Consider the following 18805-nt stretch of genomic DNA (forward strand, 5'->3'; position numbering starts at 1 on the left):
TTGAAGGTCTGTGGCAACCCTGTGTTAAGCAAGTCTATTGGTGCCATTTTTCCAACAGCATTTGCTCACTTCATGTCTCTGTGTCACATTTTGGTAATCCTTGCAATATTTCAAACTTTTTCATTATTATTATATTTGTCATGGTGATCTGTGATCTTTGATGTTATTACTATGACTCGCTGAAGGCACGGGTGATGGTTAGCATTTTTTAGCAATAAAGTCAAAAAGTTTTTTAAATTAAGGTATATACTTTTTTTTTTTTTAGATATAATGCTGTTGCATACTTAACAGGCTACAGGATAGTGTAAGCATAACTTTTATATGCACTGGGAAATCAAAATTTTTGTGTGACTTGCTGTATTGCGATATTCGCTTTATTGCAGTGGTCTGTAACTGAACCCACAATATCTCCGAGGTGTGCCTGTTCCATATGTACCATATTAATTGCCGGCTAAAGAGCTCTGAGCTACAAGCAGTCTACTCTCAAGGCACTAAGAGTTCAGAACCATGCCAGACGCCAGTGCTGGGGGGCATGGTTATGATAGAAAGAGCCTACCTGCACTTGAGGTCACATTATCTCAGACTCACCCTAGAATCCAGCCATATAGACATTCCATGTAAGGTAGCATCTATATGGAAAGAGAACTAGACCAGTGGGAAAATTCCTCCACCAGCCATGTGATGTTATAAGAGCCTGCAGGGGGATTTTCCCTAGCCTGGGAGAATAACGCAAAAGGACCTTGTTCAATTAAAAAAAAAAAAAAATTAAGTCAGTGAGATGCTGAGAGGATGGTGGTGGTCTCATAGGCAGAGGGGGCCAGCATAAGGGTAGCTGCCATTGTTTATTTTCCATGTAGACGAGGGTGCTCTTTGAGGACAGAGCCTGAGTCATCTTTGATTTTGCATCCTTAGCACCTGGCAGAGTGCCTGGCCTGTGGTACACCTACAGTAGGTATCTGAAATAGGGTCCTCTGACCTCAGTTTCCTTTCCTCTAGAATGGGAACTCCCCTTGCAGAGCTGTGAGGATAATGAGAGCTAACCCAGTGACAGTCATGTAATTGCTCAGTAATGACTTGAACGATGAGTGAATTCATTCACTGTGACAAATATTTATTGAGTTCCATATTGGTCAGGAAAATTGAAACCACTCTAGGTATTTCTGGCAAAGGGATTTAATACAGGAAATTAGGTGCTTACAAAGCTGATGGAAGGGCTGGAGGAGCAAAAGTCAGGGTTGTTGAGCACCACTCATTTTCAGGGTCGCTGGTGTTCCTTGGCCCTTAGAACCAGGACACTGCTGCTGCACCCAGGGGTGAGGAAACTGTAGGATTCTGTTGCTGAGGTTCCAGCTGCCCTGCTGTCCTTGGGGCTGGTGGTCAGGAGGGGAACGTAGGGTTCAGCCAGCCACTCCGAAACTCATGACTGCAAACCCACCTATCTCCCAGCACAGCTGCCGGAGGAGAATGGTTTCTACCTCCCTTCTGCCTTCCAAGTCTCATGCAGATGCTTCTCACGGGCAGAACTTAATCTGTGTTCAGAACTGTGCTGGCAAGGATGCTTGGGAATGTGGTTCCCAGCTTCCCACCTCTGCATTTCAGGGGAGAGCATGGGCAGGTGTAGGACTGGTTCCAAGGCCCGACAGACAAGACCCGGCAGAAGCACCTACTGGTGCCATATTAGATGCCCAAAACCTACGTAAGTGAATTCATTCATTCCACAAACATTTATTGAGCCCCCACCCTGTGCCAAGCATTGCTCTAGGCCTGGGAATAGAGGAAGAAACAAAAGCAAAGCAAAAGTCCCTGCCTTCACGAAACTAGGCAGATAATAGACAAGATAAGTAAGTAAAATGTACAATTTATTAGATAATGATATGTCTAAGGAGAAAAATAAAGCAGAGAAGGATAGGAAGTGGAATTTTGGATAGGCTAGCCCAGGAAGACCAATGAATGATGAGTACAATGAATGATGAGTACATAAATTCTTTACACCCCAGTGTCATGATGTAAGCTTAGTGGTCACTGAGTTTGGGTGGCTCAGAATTCATTGGGTAATTTTCTTGTGGCTTCAGTGTCAATTCTTGGCCGAGGGATGCGTGCTGGTGTGGCATCAGGCAGAGTCGGTTAAGAAGTGGAGTTGCTGGTGAGGGCATAGACCCTTCTGACTTCCTAGTTCTCCTGTGCAAGCAAACTACTACTAATAACAATAATAATGGCAATCACAACAGCTAATGTTGATTGGGTACTTACTATATGCCAGGCACTGTTTTAAGCTCTTTACTTGTTAACTTGTTTAATCCTCATAACCCCGTGAAAGGGGTGCTATGATTAGCCCCATTTTACAGATGTGGAAACTGAGACAGAAGTTTAAAAGACTTGCCCAAGGTCAGTTAAATGATAAGTGGCAGAGTCAGGATTTGAACCCAGGCAGCCTGGTTCCAAAGCTCCTTCTAGCCTGCTGGCATCATGAAGTTATAAGGGGTCTTGGGAGTGACTGGGGTGACTGAGCAAGATGGAGGAGTTAGGATGGTGATGTAGATTGGGGGTGGCTAAGATCAGCCAGGGACACAGTGAGGGTCCCACTGGCTGGGGCAGGTGCTTCCCCTCCCTTCCCAGGGCACTTTTCCTGACTGTGCTGTCCTTATAGGTGCCAAACCAGTGTGTGGAGGCTCCAGTATACCCCACCCCCCAGGTGTACAGCCCCGGCAAACAAGGATTCAAACCGAAAGGACCAAACCCTGCTGCCCCCATGACCAGCGCCACCAGGGGCGCAGTGGCCACCTTTGACTCCCCACCATCACTGAAGACCCGACGGACCAAAGGTTCCAGTGGACTCCCAGAAGGTGGGCCCACAGCCTGCCATGGCATCTTTCCTCAGCGTGGGCCTATCCACAGGCTGCTTAGTTCCAGTCTTCCCTTTTGTGATAGTTAGGATTAAGTTTGGTTGCATGTAATGGAAAATCCAAAATAAGAGTGACTTCAAAATGATAGAATTTTGTTGTTCTGTGTGAACTCAGTCCAGAGGCAGGCAATCTGGAGATCATGTGCCTATATAATCACCAGGCACCCACATTTCTTCTATCTTTCTGCTCTGCCATCCCTAGAACATGGCTTTTGTTCTCAGGGTGCCTCATCATGTAAAATGGCTGCTGGAGATCCAGTCATCAATTTCATATTCCAGGAAGTAAGAAGGATAAAAGAGGTGTCTCCCAGCTCCCAGACGTTCTGCATGATGCTTTTGCTTACATCTCATTGGTCAACACTTAGTCACTTGACCATATCTAGTTGCAAAGGAAGCTGGGAAATGTCTCTTTTGCCAGGAACATTGATGTTCCCATTATGTAGGGGATTTATGAAGAAAGAAGAAGGGGTGAGTGGTTAACAGGCAGGCAAGCAGTGATGTCTGCCACCCCTTCGGAGATGGTAAGCATGGGGTTAGGGGCAATGTCAAAAAGTGGTGGTAGTGGGGAAAGGCAGAGGAATTCAGAATTTTTCAGGGGGTTTCAGTCAACCTTCCTTCCTTTCACAAATGTGTTGAGCATCTGCGTGCTAGGCTTGGTGTCAAAAGCTGGAAATCTAGGGACTTCCCTGGTGGTCCCGTGGCTAAGACTCCACACTCCCAATGCAGGGGGACTGGGTTCCATCCCTGGTCAGGGAACTAGGTCCCACATGTCACAACTACGAGTTCGCATGCCGCACCTAAAGATCCCAAATGCCACAAAGAAGATCCCGCATGCCACATCTAAGACCTGGTGCAGCCAAGTAAATAAATAAAATAAATAAATATTAAAACAAACAAACAAACTGGAAATCTAGCATCTTGGGTCATGATTTCCTTACCCTTAATTATTCACAGTTTAATGGGAGAGACAGGGAATAAATTAACTATTTATGGGTCACCCTAGGAAGGAGATTAACAGAGTACTATGAGAATACTGGGGAGAGGCTGGAAAATGATGCTGCCTATCTATCTGGGGATGAGAAGGAAACAGTCTTGTGACTATCTGAGGGACAAGCATTTTAGGGAAGGGGGAACAGCAGGTGCAAAGGCCCTGAGGTGGGACCATGTTTAAAGTCTTTCAAGGTTAGCAAGGAGTCCGCTGCAGCTGGATGGTAAGAATGATGAGGTTGGAAGGAAGTAGAGGATGCAGAGCCCCATAGGCCACAGCAGAGAGGTTGAATTTTATCCTAGGGCAGAAGGGAGCCTTTGAGGGGTTTGCTCTACTCTCCCAGCCAGAGCGTGTCCTGGGCTTTTCTCCCCCAGGCACTGTGAGAGACTCATCTGTGCTTCTTCCCCTGCCTGTCCACGGGTGTAGATCTCCCAGGGTCTGAGCTGTCTGGCCCAAAGTCCAGGGGGTAGAGTGTCTGGAAGCTGCCCTTGGCGCCTTCAGTTGTGTCCCCAGGTTCACCATCCCCTTCTTCCCTCTTTGTCTTTTTTTTTGTCAGCTGCAGGGAAGCCAAAGGCTCAGAAACTCAAGTGCTCGTATTGTGACAAGTCATTCACCAAAAACTTCGACCTGCAGCAGCACATCCGAAGGTACCCAGGCATGGTGTGGCAGGTGGCTCGTGGGGGGAGGTAGGCTGAGGGATTCACGGGGAAGCGATGCTCCTTTCTCAGCCCCTTCGTCTGGGTGGTGACCAAGGCCCCATCTGGTCTGTCATGGTTCTCAGACCTTCAGTCCAGCTCAGGATGATTTTTCCCTTTTCTTTCTCAGGAGCAGTGGGAAGGATCTGTGGGGCATGCCTACTGTGATGGGGAAGGTCCAAGTGGGTTCAGTTGGGGGAGGAATTTACTTGAATGGACAGGGGCTTTGTGGGTGGGAGGCGTGCCTCAGTCTCACTTCTGCAGAAAGGGCTGACCTCAAGGATAGCCATGCTGTGTGAATATGCCTCTACAAGCTCTCTGCTCACGAACCTTGACACCCCTTGTCCCAAGAACTTGCAAGGAGCCCCTCTGGGCCTCAGGTTTTCCCTTGTGAAGTGGAGGGGTGGCCTTGTTCAGTGTTTCTCACAGAGTGGCACATTGGGACATGAGATGATTTTAGGTGGTTTATGGATATTGGTGTTGAAAAGACTTGAAAGACATAGTGAGAAAATTATCTTTTCAATTTCTTTCAGGCAAAGGAGAAAGCCTCAGTTTGGTGTAGTCTGTCTTTAATGCCTCTCATGTACTTGCTCATCTTTTATAACAGAGAGAGAGAGAGAGAGAGAGAGCCTGAGATTCCAACCTCGGCGTGCAGCAGCTTCTCTCTAGACCAGGGTCCACCAGCCTACTGAGATGTTTTACATCACATCATGCTTTTCTCTGGGGGCCGCCCGAGGCTTGGTAGAATGTTTAGCAGCGTCCCTGACCTCTAACCATTAGATGCCAGTAGCACCCCTCACTCCTCAGCTGTGACAACCAAAAATGTCTCCAAACATTGCCAGATGTCCCCGGGAGAGCAAAGTCAATCTCTGTTGAAAACCACTGGCCTGCACTAGTGTGTGTCAATAGAACTTTCTGCAAAGAAGGAAAGGCCCCAATAGCCACTGTCCATAGGGTAGCCAGTAAGCATATGGCTACTGAGTACTTGAAATGTGGCTAGTATGACTGAGAAACTGAGTTTTTAACTTTATTTTATTTTAATAAGTTTAAATAGTTCCATGTGGTTTGTGTCTACCTTACTGGATGGTGTACCTATAGATCTTAATAATATTGTTTTATAAATAATTTTTTTGTTACTATGTGTTTATAAGTGGTTTTCCATATATAATAACAACAGGAAACTTCATTTAAAATTATTAAGTTTTTAAAAAGTACATTGATTTGAAGGAAAATGTTAAATAATGGTACAAGTGCTGTGCTGTGACAGCTAGGATGTCTTCTCCTTCAAAAACCAGAAATCCCTACTTAAAGAATTAGGAAATGTTTTATCTCACAATGTGAGATGGCCACAGAGAAGGTCAGCTCCAGGGCTGGTTGATTCAGCAGCTCAGTAATGTCACCAAGAGCCCAGGGTCTGTCTGTCTCTGGTCTCCCTGCCTCAGCAAGAGGGCTTGTCCTCATGGTGTCAGGATGGTGGCCGGCAGCATCTGGATGCTCTGCCTGGGCCTTCCTGGTGGCTGTGAGCTCCCGGGCTGAGGCCACAGTCCCGTTCCGACACGCGGGCGCTGACAAGCCTTGTGTCTGCAGCCACACTGGTGAGAAGCCCTTCCAGTGCATTGCATGTGGCCGTGCCTTTGCCCAGAAGTCTAATGTCAAGAAACACATGCAGACCCACAAGGTGTGGCCTCCAGGACGCAGCAGTGGCACCGTCTCTCGCAACTCTGTGACTGTACAGGTCATGGCCCTGAACCCCAGCAGGCAGGAGGATGAGGATAGCACAGGTGGGTAGAAGTGGCCATTGGGCACTGCCCGGCTGGAGCCTCCCTATGCAGCCCTGGGGGTGAGCAGCACCAGCCACAGGCAGCTAATGTGCAAGCAACATTTGCCCACCTTTACATGACCTGCCAGTGGGAACTACCCTACTGCGTTGTTTAGCCATTCTGTGTGTGCCCTCCGAGTTCTTGTGAGCTCTAGAGGAGAAACCATTTCTTTCAAAACTCCTACAGTGCCCGGCACCAGAGGGTCCACCATTGAGCAGACATTTATGGAGGCCTACTGTGTGCCAGGCCACTGGGCCTACGGACATGAGGTCAGAGGCCCCCGTCCTCAGGGAGGGTGAGGGAAGGACCACTAAACAAATGATCGTAATTGGAACAAGGAGCTGGGAGGCATCGTGAGTACAGCTAGGGGTGGCAGTCAGTGCTGTTAACAACCACGGAGAGGTCTAGAGTGTCCAAGGGGAAGGCCTGCGAGGGGAGACTTGAGGCGTAGCTCTTCTGGAATGTTCGTATTCAGTACGCTGGCCCCTGGAACGGCTGTGTCCATGTGCACCAGCTGAGTGTGAGTGCAGGGCCTCGGGTACAGCATCCAGCCCCGAGCTCGTGGTAGGTGGCGGGGTGAATGCAGGGGAGCCCGCAGGAGGTGCCCTGGGAGTCCTTCCCGAGGGGCGTGGCTCTGTCCTGGCTCTCCCTCAGCCTTTCTCAGTGACTTCCCTCCCTGGCTTTCTCCACAGGGTTGGGCCAGACCCTGTCGAGCGCCCCGCAGCCCCAGGCCTTGCCCACAGCAGGCGAGGAAGAGGGGGACAAGCTGGAGGCCAAGCAGGTGGTCCTCATCGATAGCTCCTACCTGTGCCAGTTCTGCCCCAGCAAGTTCAGTACCTACTTCCAGCTCAAGTCCCACATGACCCAGCATAAAAACGAGCAGGTAGGTGGGTGGCGGGGAGCAGGGGTCGGGGTGGGTGGGCAACAACGACTCTAGTCGTGAGCCTTGACTGCTGCTGCCTAGAAAGGGACAGGAGTGGGCCTCGGCTGCTCTGAGCTACCATGTGACCGTGATGGACCAAGCTTCCCCGTCCGTTCTGCCTGGGTGGGGCCCGCTTACTGGGCTGTTATGGTGCTTGCCCAGGGGAGGAAGCCCACCTCTCAAGGGTCATATAATGAAGGGACCTGACACAGGAAGCATCCTTACTCCTCTGAGAAGACCTAGGGTCTAAAAACCTACCTATGGGGATTTAAGACTACTGCCTTTTTTTTTTTTTCCATTGAGGCATAATTCATATACCATAAAATTCACCCTTTTAAAGTGTACACTTTAATAGTTTTTAATCTATTCATAATGTTACGCAGCCATCACCCCACTAATTCTAGAACATTTTTTTTTTTCTTTTAATATTTATTTGGCCACACCAGGTCTTAGTTGCAGCATGCGGGATCTAGTTCCCTGACCAGGGATCGAACCCGGGCCCGTGCTTTGCAAGCACGGAGTCTTAACCACTGGACCACCAGGGAAGTCCCTAGAACATTTTTATCACCCCAGGAACTTTATACCTGTTAGTAGTCACACCCCCCTACTCCCAGCCCCAGGCAACCACTAATCCGTTTTCTGACTCTATGGATTTGCCTGTTCTGGACATTTAATAATGGAATCATATAGTACGTGGTCTTTTGAGACAATGTTTTCGTTTGTGTTGTAACATGTATCAGTACTTTATTCCTTTTTATTGCTGGATAATATTCTGTTGTATGGATATAGCACATTTTGAATATCCTTTTATCAGTTGATAGACATTTAGGTTGTTTCTACTTTTTGGCTTTTATGACTAATACTTTTGGGGACATCTGTGTACAAGTTTTTGTATGAACATATGTTTTCAATTCTCTTGGGTATAAACCTAGGAGTGGAATTGCTGGGTTGTATGGTAACTCTATTCCAGTCTTTATTTTTTTTTAAATAATCTTTATTAGTTATTTTTTTTCTCCTTATAAAAGTATCATATACCCAATGTAATATTAGAAAATTCAGAAAAGTCTGAAGAATATTTAGGTTAACATTTACTATTTATTATATACTGGGTATTCTGCTAAGGGCCTTACATTCAATACTTTATTTACTTCTCATAACAACCTTAGAGATAGGCATTTTCAGTATATCCAGGTGAAGAAACTGAAGCACCGAGAGGTGAAGTGGCCCATCCTAAGTCACACTGCCAGTAAGTGACAGAGTCAGGCTTCAAAGCCAGGTTGGTTTGACTCCAAACCCCATGTCATTAACCACCTTGCAATGTGTCCTCCCATGAATGCAGCCCAAAATGCAGTATGTTTTGTAGATTTTCTGTTTGTTTTTTTTTTAAATTATAATTGGGATCTGTACACATATATAATTTTGAAGTATGCTTTTTTCTGAGATAGCTTTTTAAAAGACTTTTTAAAGAATTGTAGGTTCTCAGGAAGCTGCAAAGATGGTATAGAGAGGTCCCTCATACCCTTCAGTCAGTTCCCCTCAATGGTTACTTCTTACACAACCAGAGCACAGTATCACAAGTAGGAAACTGACTTTGATATAAAGTGTATGTATAGTTCTATGTCATTTTATCACCTGTGTAGATTTGAGTAGTCACCACTGCAATCACGATACAGAAGGATTCCATCACCACAGAGCTCCCTTGTGCTGGGTTTTTGTAGTCACACCCACCCTCCTCATCAACATCTCTGGCCTCTGGAAACCACTATAATTAATCTGTTATCTGTCCTTATAAGTTTGTCATTTTGAGAATGTTGTATACGTGGAATTGTCAAGTATGTGGCCTTCTGAGATTGACTTTTTTCACTCAGTGTAAATTTTCTTGTGCTCTTTGTTTTTTAATCTAATTTTATATTATGAGCATTTACTCATGTCACTAGTTTTAAAAGATATTTATTTATTTATTTATTTAATTTTTGGCTGCATCAGGTCTTAGTGGCGGCGCGTGGCTTCTCTCTAGTGGGCTTTTCTCTAGTTGTGGTGTGCGGGTTTTCTCTCTTTAGTTGTGGCGCATGGGCTCCAGAGTGCGTGGGCTCTGTAGTTGCAGCACACGGGCTCTCTAGCTGTGGCTTGCGTGCTCGGCAGTTGCAGCGCGCGGGCTTAGTTGCCCCGCCGCATGTGGGATCTTAGTTCCCCGACCAGGGATCGAACCCATGTCCCCTGCATTGGAAGGCAGATTCTTAACCACTGGACCGCCAGGGAAGTCTCCATGTCACTATTTTAAAGAAAAAACCATAAGTTTTAATGGCTACATTTTCTTTTTGGCCATGCCATGTGGCATGCAGGATCTTAGTTCCCTGACCAGGGATCGAACCTGTACCCCCTGCAGTGGAAGCAGTGGAGTCCCAACCACTGGACCACCAGGGAATTCCCAATGGCTACATTTTTTTAAATCCCCTATTATTGAACATTTAGGTTACTTCCTGAGTTTTGCTATTATAAACGAAACTGTGGTGAACATTGTTGTAATCAAATCTTTGTCCACATTTCTGACTTCTTCCTTATGATAGATTCTTTTTTTTTTTTTTCTTTCGGCTGTGTTGGGTCTTCGCTGCTGCGCATGGGCTTTCTCTATTTGCAGAGAGCAGGGGCTACTCTTCGTTGCGGTGCATGGGCTTCTCATCGCGGTGGCTTCTCTTGTTGTGGAGCATGGGCTCTAGGGAGCACAGGCTTCAGTAGTTGTGGTGCGCAGGCTCAGTAGTTGTGGTGCACAGGCTTAGTTGCTCTGTGGCATGTGGGGTCTTCCCAGACCAGGGATCAAACCCGTGTCCCCTGCATTGGCAGGCGGATTCTTAACCACTGCACCACCAGGGAAGTCCCCTTATGATAGATTCTTAGCAGGGAGATTGATGGAGTTAAGTTAGGATATCTTTGGGGGAAAATCACAGAAAACTTTGACTCAAACTGACTTAAACAATTAGGAAGTTTGTTATCTCACATAACAAGAAAACCCAAGATAGGGCAGCTCTGGGCCTGAGACAGTCAGTTGACTCAACCCAGGACCAAGGACCCTGTGTCTTTCTAGCCCTTGTCTCCACTATCTCAGGGTGTGGCCTTGTCCCCTGCTGGTGGTTTGCCTGTGGTCCTGTGATGGTAGTCACTCTTTCTGGGCAGAAGATCAGACACAGTATTATCCGTGAGCATAAAGGGGTTGTATTTTCTGTGTCTTCTTTAGGAGCAAGGAAACCTTTCCCAGAAGCCTTCTGTAGACCTCTCATTGGTCAGAGCCAGCGCATATGCTCTGTCATTTAGGAATGCATTGTTATGCTGCAAATAATAGATAACGGGCTTACTGGTTAGGGTTTTTTTCCTCTCACATCACAAGAGGTCCATAAGTAGGTAGCATTGGGCTTATACAGCAGGGTTCTCTTGGCTTTCTGCTCTGCCATCTTTAACATGTGGCTTTCATCCGCAAGGTTGCAGGATGGCTGCTGTACCTCCAGTCATCACATCTATATTCTAGTCAGGACAAATGCAAAAAACAGAGGGAACTTCTCCTAGGAAGCTTTTGCCTTTTTGTTCTGGGAGCGATTCCTTCCCCAAAGACTACTGCCTACTTATCATTGGCAAGAAAGGAGTCACATGGCTGACACTCGATGTAAGGGAGCCGGGGGATCAAATGTTTTAAGTTGGGCTTCCCTGGTGGCGCAGTGGTTCAGAATATGCCTGCCAATGCAGGGGACACGGGTTCGAGCCCTGGTCTGGGAAGATCCCACATGCCGCGGAGCAACTAGGCCCGTGAGCCACAATTACTGAGCCTGCGCATCTGGAGCCTGTGCTCCACAACAAGAGAGGCCACGATAGTGAGAGGCCCGCGCACCGCGATGAAGAGTGGCCCCCACTTGCCGCAACAAGAGATAGCCCTCGCACAGAAGTGAAGACCCAATGCAGCCATAAATAAATAAATAATTAAATAAAAAAAATGTTTTAACTTGATTTGACATCTTGCCACTCTGAGCAAATCAGGGTTCACTTTGTTAGGAAGGAAGAGCATGTGTAATTGTATCTGAGTGTGTCATGCAGCCCTATGAGGAGTGTGTACTACTTGTCAAAGTATAATTTTCAAAATGTTAAAAAACATCATTCTCATACAAATAACATAGTGAACATGAGTCAGAATTTTACTTAACTCATTAATGAGGGAACTGGGAGGATGACAAAGCCAGTCAAAAGAGGATATGAAACACTGATATCTATACCCATATATAACTATGTCAGTGAAAAAAAGGAATCCTGAAATAAGATTGCTAAGTTAGATACAAATCTGGTTAATGTCCTACAGGGCAACAAAACCTTTGGAGTTATCTTTTCTACATGACAAAAATCATTTACATTGGATCAGTTTTCTACAAGTTGACATTTAACTTTAGAGTCTGGGTCCTAATCAGTAGTAAACAGTCAAAACAAGTCACATCACCCAGAGGGTGAGATGACCCTCAGTGGCTTAACTGCCTTTACCTAACTGCCTGCCAGACAGTTCTCAAAGTGAGGTCCCTGGCCCAGCAGCTTCAGCACCACCTGGGCACTTGGTAGGAATGCATATATTCAGGCCACCCAGACCTGCTGAATCAGATTCGCTGGGAGTGGCATAATCTGTTATCGTGATGCAGGCTCAAGTTGGAGAGCCACTATTCTAGCATGACATTGGAAGGACGTCATGTCATCTTTTCACATCTTTTCAAGATGTTATCATTCCAGGTTTTGGATATTTTTTCTTAAGCATATCCAGACCACACAGAGCCTGCGGGGCGGGTAATGGGGCCATTGTGACTGGCTGAGAGGAGGGGACCCTCTAATCAAAATAAGACCAGGGCTCCAGCAGCAGGGGAGCAGGGAAACAGCGGTCGGGTCTTCCACAAGTAGTGTTCGAGGTGGATGCCACAGGGCAGGCAGCGGCAGTGGAGCAGCTCTCCTGCCTTCCCTCACCGACCCTGCCTCTTCCCTCAAGGTGTACAAGTGTGTGGTCAAAAGCTGCGCGCAGACATTCCCGAAGCTCGACACGTTTCTGGAGCACATCAAGAGCCACCAGGAGGAGCTGAGCTACCGCTGCCACCTCTGTGGCAAGGACTTCCCCTCGCTGTACGACCTGGGCGTGCATCAGTACTCACACAGCCTCCTGCCCCAGCACAGCCCCAAGAAGGACAGTGCCGTCTACAAGTACGTGCCCTCCCTTTTCCCTCTCCCTGCAGGGAGCCCAGGGATCTGGTCCCTTGGTGGTTCTGACTGCTCAGGACCAGTAGGATATCTCAAAGGGGAATCTGAGGCTCCAGGGTCCAGCCTGGCAGAGTGGGTTCTGTGTCTTGGCACTGAAGGGGGGAAAAGATGCTGGCCCTCCTTATATCATTCTTCAACTTGGCAGACAGTTATCCTAAAAAAAAAAAAAAAAATCTTAAAAAAAGGGAAGCCAATCTTTCCTTGTTCATAATGGAAAAAAATTTGTTTTTTTCTAAAGTAAAATATTATGAAAATAGTATTTCGTCTGATAGTCTACACAATTTAGGTTGCAGTTGGAATGCTATGCTGATTCTTAAATGAAAAAATGAACAAGTATGTATTTGAAAGCAAAAATCATAAAAATAAGATTCATTTGTTTTATAATCTGTAAAATTTAGGTTAAAGTTGAAGCTATATGCTGATTCTTAGAATGGACAAGGAATGAACCAAATGTAGATTTCATTGGGGGTAGTTTTCTGACAACCCTTTACATTGTTGTAGTTTTCTGTTTCAGTCATAAAGAAGGTCCCTTTGGCAGAAATGATGAAGGGCTCCCTCCATTTTGCCTCATGCTTTTAGTCCTTAGATCTTCAGATCATTCTCTTTGGAGCCATCGATCCTGTGATCATCCTTGTCATTCTGTTTGGAGCCATAGATCCTGTGATCATCCCTGTAGAGTTTCTCTTCCTCGATTGCTTTCTGGTCCCTCTTCTAGGTCTTCTCATTTGCCGATGGTGTCATCCAGCATCACTTTCATGACTTGGTGGAACCCCTCATTTTTGCTCTGCATTCATTTCGCCGTGCATTTGCCTTATGTCTTTTGGGAGCAGCTGCCTCACAAAACCCAGCACGTAGTGCATGGGGATAGTGAAAAAAAAATTGGAGTGTTTGTCTAGGGACTTCTAGTTCATTAGTGAATATTTTCATGTTAGAATGGCTTTTGCTTCTCTGTACAAACTTGTATCTGCACAGACTTGGCTGATGACCTCTGTTAATGGGGCCTCCCTCTAACTCCTGGGTGAGGCTTCTGGGGTTCAAAAATAAGTAAGTACAGACTTTGTGTTTAGAATGCATGTGCTGCTTAGGGAGACAGGAGTGTATATATTCTTAGGATATACTGTGGTAAAATGCTATCATAGACATATTACCCAAAGTGGGAGGTAAGGCAGTGAAGGTGTCCCAGGAACAATGATATCTGAACTGGGTTTTGAAGTATGAGTAGGAGTTTGTCAGGTAGACAGTGGGTAGTGGGAAGTGCATTCCTAGCAGGAGGAACAGCAGGTGTAGCGATAGAAAATAAAATAGCATGTGGTTTAGAATGACTGTTCTGTAGAATGGAAGTGGGAGGAGATGTTTAGATGGGGCCTGGGAGAGAAAGTGGGGCCAGAGCATGAGGACCTTGTAGAAATCACAAGAGCTTTGAGAAGTTGGCAGGGGGACTGGGGCTCGAGAAATGGGATGTAGGGCAACTGACCCTGGGGGAGATTGGGAAATGGGGCCAGAGAGGCAGGAAAACCAGGTGAAGCTCTGACCAGCTAAGGGGTGGAGATTTCTGGATAATGATGAGTAATTCTCATTTGTTCTCAGAGGGCATTGTCTTTTCCTTTTGCCGTTCCAATCTGTGGATATGCTATGAGTCCCTGTAGCTGTGTGGCTCTCTGGAGTGAGATGCAAAATAAAAGGAAGGGAGCAACTACTAGGTGCCTTGGCCTGACTTAGGGACATTGATCCCTGCAATCCTGGGAGGTAGGTTGTATCAGTCAGCTGAGGTGGCTATAACAAAATATTATAGCCACATGAGAGAGAGAGGGCGTCCTTTCTGTCTGGTCTTTTCTTATAAGGGCACTAACCTTATCTGGAGGATCCCACACTCACGATCTCATCTAAACCTAATCACTACCCAAAGGCTCCATCTGCAAATACCATTACATTGAGGGTCAGGACTTCAACATGCAGATTTTGGAGGGACACAGTTCAGTCCATAGCTGTGGTGTTCTCCCCATTTTGAAGATGAGGACATTGAGGCTCAGAGAGGAGAAGTGACCTGCCCACCAGAGTAACAACGTCCGTACAGAGCTGGGTTTCAAACTCTTGTCTTGGACTGTGGAAGCCTCATAGCTCTGGTTTTGGAGTTCGCAGGCTGAGAATTGAGCCCAATGATGGCCCTGTGCCTGCAGTAGATCACTTCTCCCAGGTTCTCTTGCCAAGGTTGGAGTGTCAGAGGCCCTTTGTAGCCATTGGAGCTTCTGGCCCCAAAGTAAGGTGCGGGGAGGCAGGACACCATCTGGATGGCCCAGGGGTGGGATGGTGTAGTGGGTAATGATAAGAGCTCTGGCGCCTCCTCCCTGTGCTCAGATCTGAGCTCGGCCGCAAACCTGATGGATGACCTCAGCAAGATATTCAGCCACTCATCTTCAGTCTCCTCACCTGTGAAATGGCGATACGATAGTGCCCACCCTATTGGATTATTTATAAGGATCAAGTAAGATGAGTATGAAGCAGGGTGCCCAGAACATAATAGGTACTCAATAAATATTATTGCTGCAATGTTTATTAATTATATAATTTAAATCTAGGTTTGGTTGCTTGTAACAGGGACCCAAAATAACAGTGGCTTTAACAAGGTGAGAGTTGATTTCTCTCTCATGGTGACATTTGAGTGGGTGTGGTGGTTTCATTCCATTTTCATGGGGGCAGGCCCTGTCAGTCTGGCTGCTCTGCTCCCTTTGGGCCACATTGCCTTGGCCTGCCCGTGGAGTCTCCCCAACTCCCTCAAGTGAATTTCATACATGTCACTATATATATGCTGTATGGTTGCTTTTTCCTTTTAAAAATAAGATTTTTTTTTTTCTAGTTACAAAAGTCATCCATGTTCAATGCACAGAAATGGATTTTTAGAAAAACCCACAAGAAGACAAAAAACAAAACCCTGTTAACCTCTTGGTACATGTCCTTTGGTATATATCTGTAATAAGCATATTTATAGCTATAAATATCACAGGCTATATTTGAGTTAGGTCATCCCAAACACAGTTATTGAATTTGGTGAAAATTCATCACACCTTCTTCCTGTTGCACAACTTCTGACAAACAGTCTAAAATTTAATAGGATCATTCCGTATACTTGGAGTTATCACTTAAAACTATAATGTTTATATCTTTGCACCTCAGCACAAACAGACCTGCCTCACTCTTTTAAACAGCTACTTAGTATTCCATTGTATGTGGATGGGCTGTAATTTATTTAACCCATTCCTTATTGCAGGTTAATTGGGTTATTTCCAGTTTGTCATTATTATAAACAACACTACAGGAACAACTTTGGACATATATCTTTGCTCATTTGTAAATAAGTTCCTAGAAGTGATTTTGCAGGTCAAAGATCAAAGAGGGGTTTAACAAAGATTAATTACCTACTTGAAAAAAATAATTGCTATGTGCATACAATGCAATATTTAAAAACTACGGAAGGGCATAGAGTGAAAAGGAATTCCCTATCCACCCTGACCCACCCCCTCATCCCATAGGCAATTGCTTTCAGGAAGTGTTCTTTTTAAACTTATTTTGACATAATTTTAGACTTCTAGAAAAGTTATAAGAATAGTACAAAGAATTCCCACGTACACCCTTCATCCAGATTTCCCCAATATTACAATACTTACACACTTACTTTATCACATTCTGAGCTTTTTGGGAATAATTTGCAGATATGATGCTCCTTTACCCTTTCTCTGTAGTGTGTATTTTCTAAAAACGAGGATAACCTCTTACATAAGCACAGTGTAGTTATCAAGATCAGGAAGTTAAATCAATACAATTCTGTTACCTAATGTACCTTATTCAAAAATTTGTAATTGTTCGAATAACATCCTTTACAGACAAAGAAAAAAATGTTTTTTTTGGCCCAGGATCCAATGCAGGATCCCACATTGTATTTGGTTGTTGTGTCTCTTTAGTCCCCTTTAAGCTGGAACAGTTCTCATTCTGTCTTTGTCTTTCATGACCTTAATATTTTGGAAGAGTATAAGCCAGTAATTTTGTAAAATGCCCTCAGTTTGAGTTTGTCTAATTTGACCTCAGGGTGGAGCCAGGATTGGCACTTTTGGCAGGAGTATCACAAAGCGACGCTGTGTCTTTCTCAGCGCACTGTATCAGGAGACACATGACTCTGGTTTGACCCGGTGCTGGGGATGTTACTTTGGGTAACATAGTTAGGGTGGCGTTTTTGGCAGGGAGTTTTCATTTAATGATGTTGCGAAACTGCGTCCTTGCTGCCGGAGCCTGTGCGATTCCTGTCTTCTTCCTCCAACTAGCTCACCAGGTCTCTGCCCTCCTGGTAGCTCTGCTCTCACCCCTCCTGCTTCTTCTTTCTTGCTATCTGGAGGCATTTAGCTTGTGGTTTTCAGGGTGTGGCCTGAGGGGGCGTCCCCGGGGCCCACCACAGGTACAGCCTGACTGCGGGTTTCCCATGTGCCCTGGTGTATAGATGGCAGGGCCCGTGGTTCTGTTTTTAACATGAATTGCCCACCTGCCTCTGGCATTCCTCAGTGGTACTGCATTGTAAACGGACCCATTTGCTGGTGAAGGTTTTGTGTGGGGAGACGGTGGGACCTTTTCCTTAGAGTGGCTTGAGGCCTGAAACTGCTATTTTGCGGGCATGTTAGCGAGTGATGTTTAGAGTGAAGACCATGTCTGTGTGCTTTGCAGTTTATGAGCTGTTTGGCACCAGTGTGTCCTTTGACTCTTGTTATGATCTTAAGAAAAACTGAGGGGCAGGTCCACTTGGAATTCCTACCCCATTTCATGGTTAAGGAAACTGAGGGTCAGAGATGGGAAGGAGCCAGACCTGGATCCTTGTCTGACTTTTTTTTTTTTAATTTTTATTGGAGTATAGTTGATTTACAATGTTGTGTTAATTTCAGGTGTACAGCAAAGTGAATCAGTTATACTTATACATCTATCCACTCCTTTTTAGATTCTTTTCCCATGTAGGCCATTACAGAGTACTGAGTAGAGTCCCTTGTGCTCTACAGTGGGTCCTTATCTGACTCTTTCATGTAAGAGATTGTCCCTGGTGCTCAGAGCAGGTTATGAACAAGACAAACAAGACAGATATGGTCCTGGCCTCCAGAGCCCACTTGCTGGTGGAGGGGACAGAGAAGTAAGCAAATAAATGATTCCAGATAATAATTGCTAAGAAGAAATACAACTGGAGAGCATAATAGGAAGTGGCTGGGGCTGGGCTCTGGGGGGCACCTTGAGACGGGGTGGTCGGGGAGAGTCTCTCTGAGGAGGTGACATTTGAGCTGAGACGTGAAGGCTGAGCAGGTGCTGCCAAGGGGAGGACTCGGGGGAAGAGCGTTCCAGGTCATAAGAACAGCAAGTACAAAGAACCCGAGGTGGGGTCAAGTTTGGTGTGTTCTGGGTGCATTCAGGAGACCGGGGGGCCTGGAGCAGAGGGTGTGAGATGGGCAATGGGGAAAGGTGAAAGCTGAGAGCTGGGAGTGAGTCAGGCCAGTAGGGCCTTGTAAGCCAAGGTGGGGATTTTTAAGCAAGGGTGTGACATGGTCTGATTTTGATTTTTTTTTTTAACATCTTTATTGGAGTATAATTGCTTTACAATGGTGTGTTAGTTTCTGCTTTATAACGAAGTGAATCAGTTATACGTATACATATGTTCCCATAACTCTTCCCTCTTGCGTCTCCCTCCCTCCCACCCTCCCTATCCCACCCCTCTAGGTGGTCACAGAACACTGAGCTGATCTCCCTGTGCTATGCGGCTGCTTCCCACTAGCTATCTATTTTACGTTTGGTAGTGTATATATGTCCATGCCACTCTCTCACTTTGTGGCACATATATACAATGGAATATTACTCAGCCATAAAAAGAAACGAAATTGAGTTATTTGTAGTGAGGTGGATGGACCTAGGGTCTGTCATACAGAGTGAAGTAAGTCAGAAAGAGAAAAACAAATACCGTATGCTAACACATATATATGGAATCTAAGAAAAAAAAAAAAGGTCATGAAGAACCTAGGGGCAAGATGGGAATAAAGACACAGACCTACTAGAGAATGGACTTCAGGATATGGGGAGGGGGAAATGTAAGCTGTGATTTTGATTTTTAAAGCTCCTGCTGGCTCCCCTGTGGAGAATGAATTAGGGCAGGGAGGAGGCTACTGTACGCTTCCGAGCAAGATGGTTTGG

General features: G+C 45.8%; 1 protein-coding gene and 1 non-coding gene across 3 annotated transcripts in view; one reads left to right on the plus strand and one right to left on the minus strand.

The window, feature by feature from the left end:
* Nucleotides 1–18805, plus strand: part of ZNF341 (zinc finger protein 341) — a 42163-nt gene that overhangs the window by 15110 nt on the left and 8248 nt on the right. For both annotated transcript variants that reach the window (XM_057530046.1, XM_028169267.2), the window contains 5 exons: nt 2648–2843; nt 4447–4537; nt 6173–6366; nt 7098–7288; nt 12333–12541. In XM_057530046.1, coding sequence (XP_057386029.1) covers nt 2648–2843; nt 4447–4537; nt 6173–6366; nt 7098–7288; nt 12333–12541 — 881 coding nt within the window. The remainder of the gene's footprint in view (nt 1–2647; nt 2844–4446; nt 4538–6172; nt 6367–7097; nt 7289–12332; nt 12542–18805) is intronic.
* TRNAC-GCA (transfer RNA cysteine (anticodon GCA)) lies at nt 7801–7872 on the minus strand. The gene has a single exon. It is a non-coding gene; the product is annotated as a tRNA-Cys (tRNA).

Source organism: Balaenoptera acutorostrata, chromosome 15 (assembly GCF_949987535.1).
Source record: "Balaenoptera acutorostrata chromosome 15, mBalAcu1.1, whole genome shotgun sequence".
Taxonomy (NCBI): Eukaryota; Metazoa; Chordata; class Mammalia; order Artiodactyla; family Balaenopteridae; genus Balaenoptera; species Balaenoptera acutorostrata.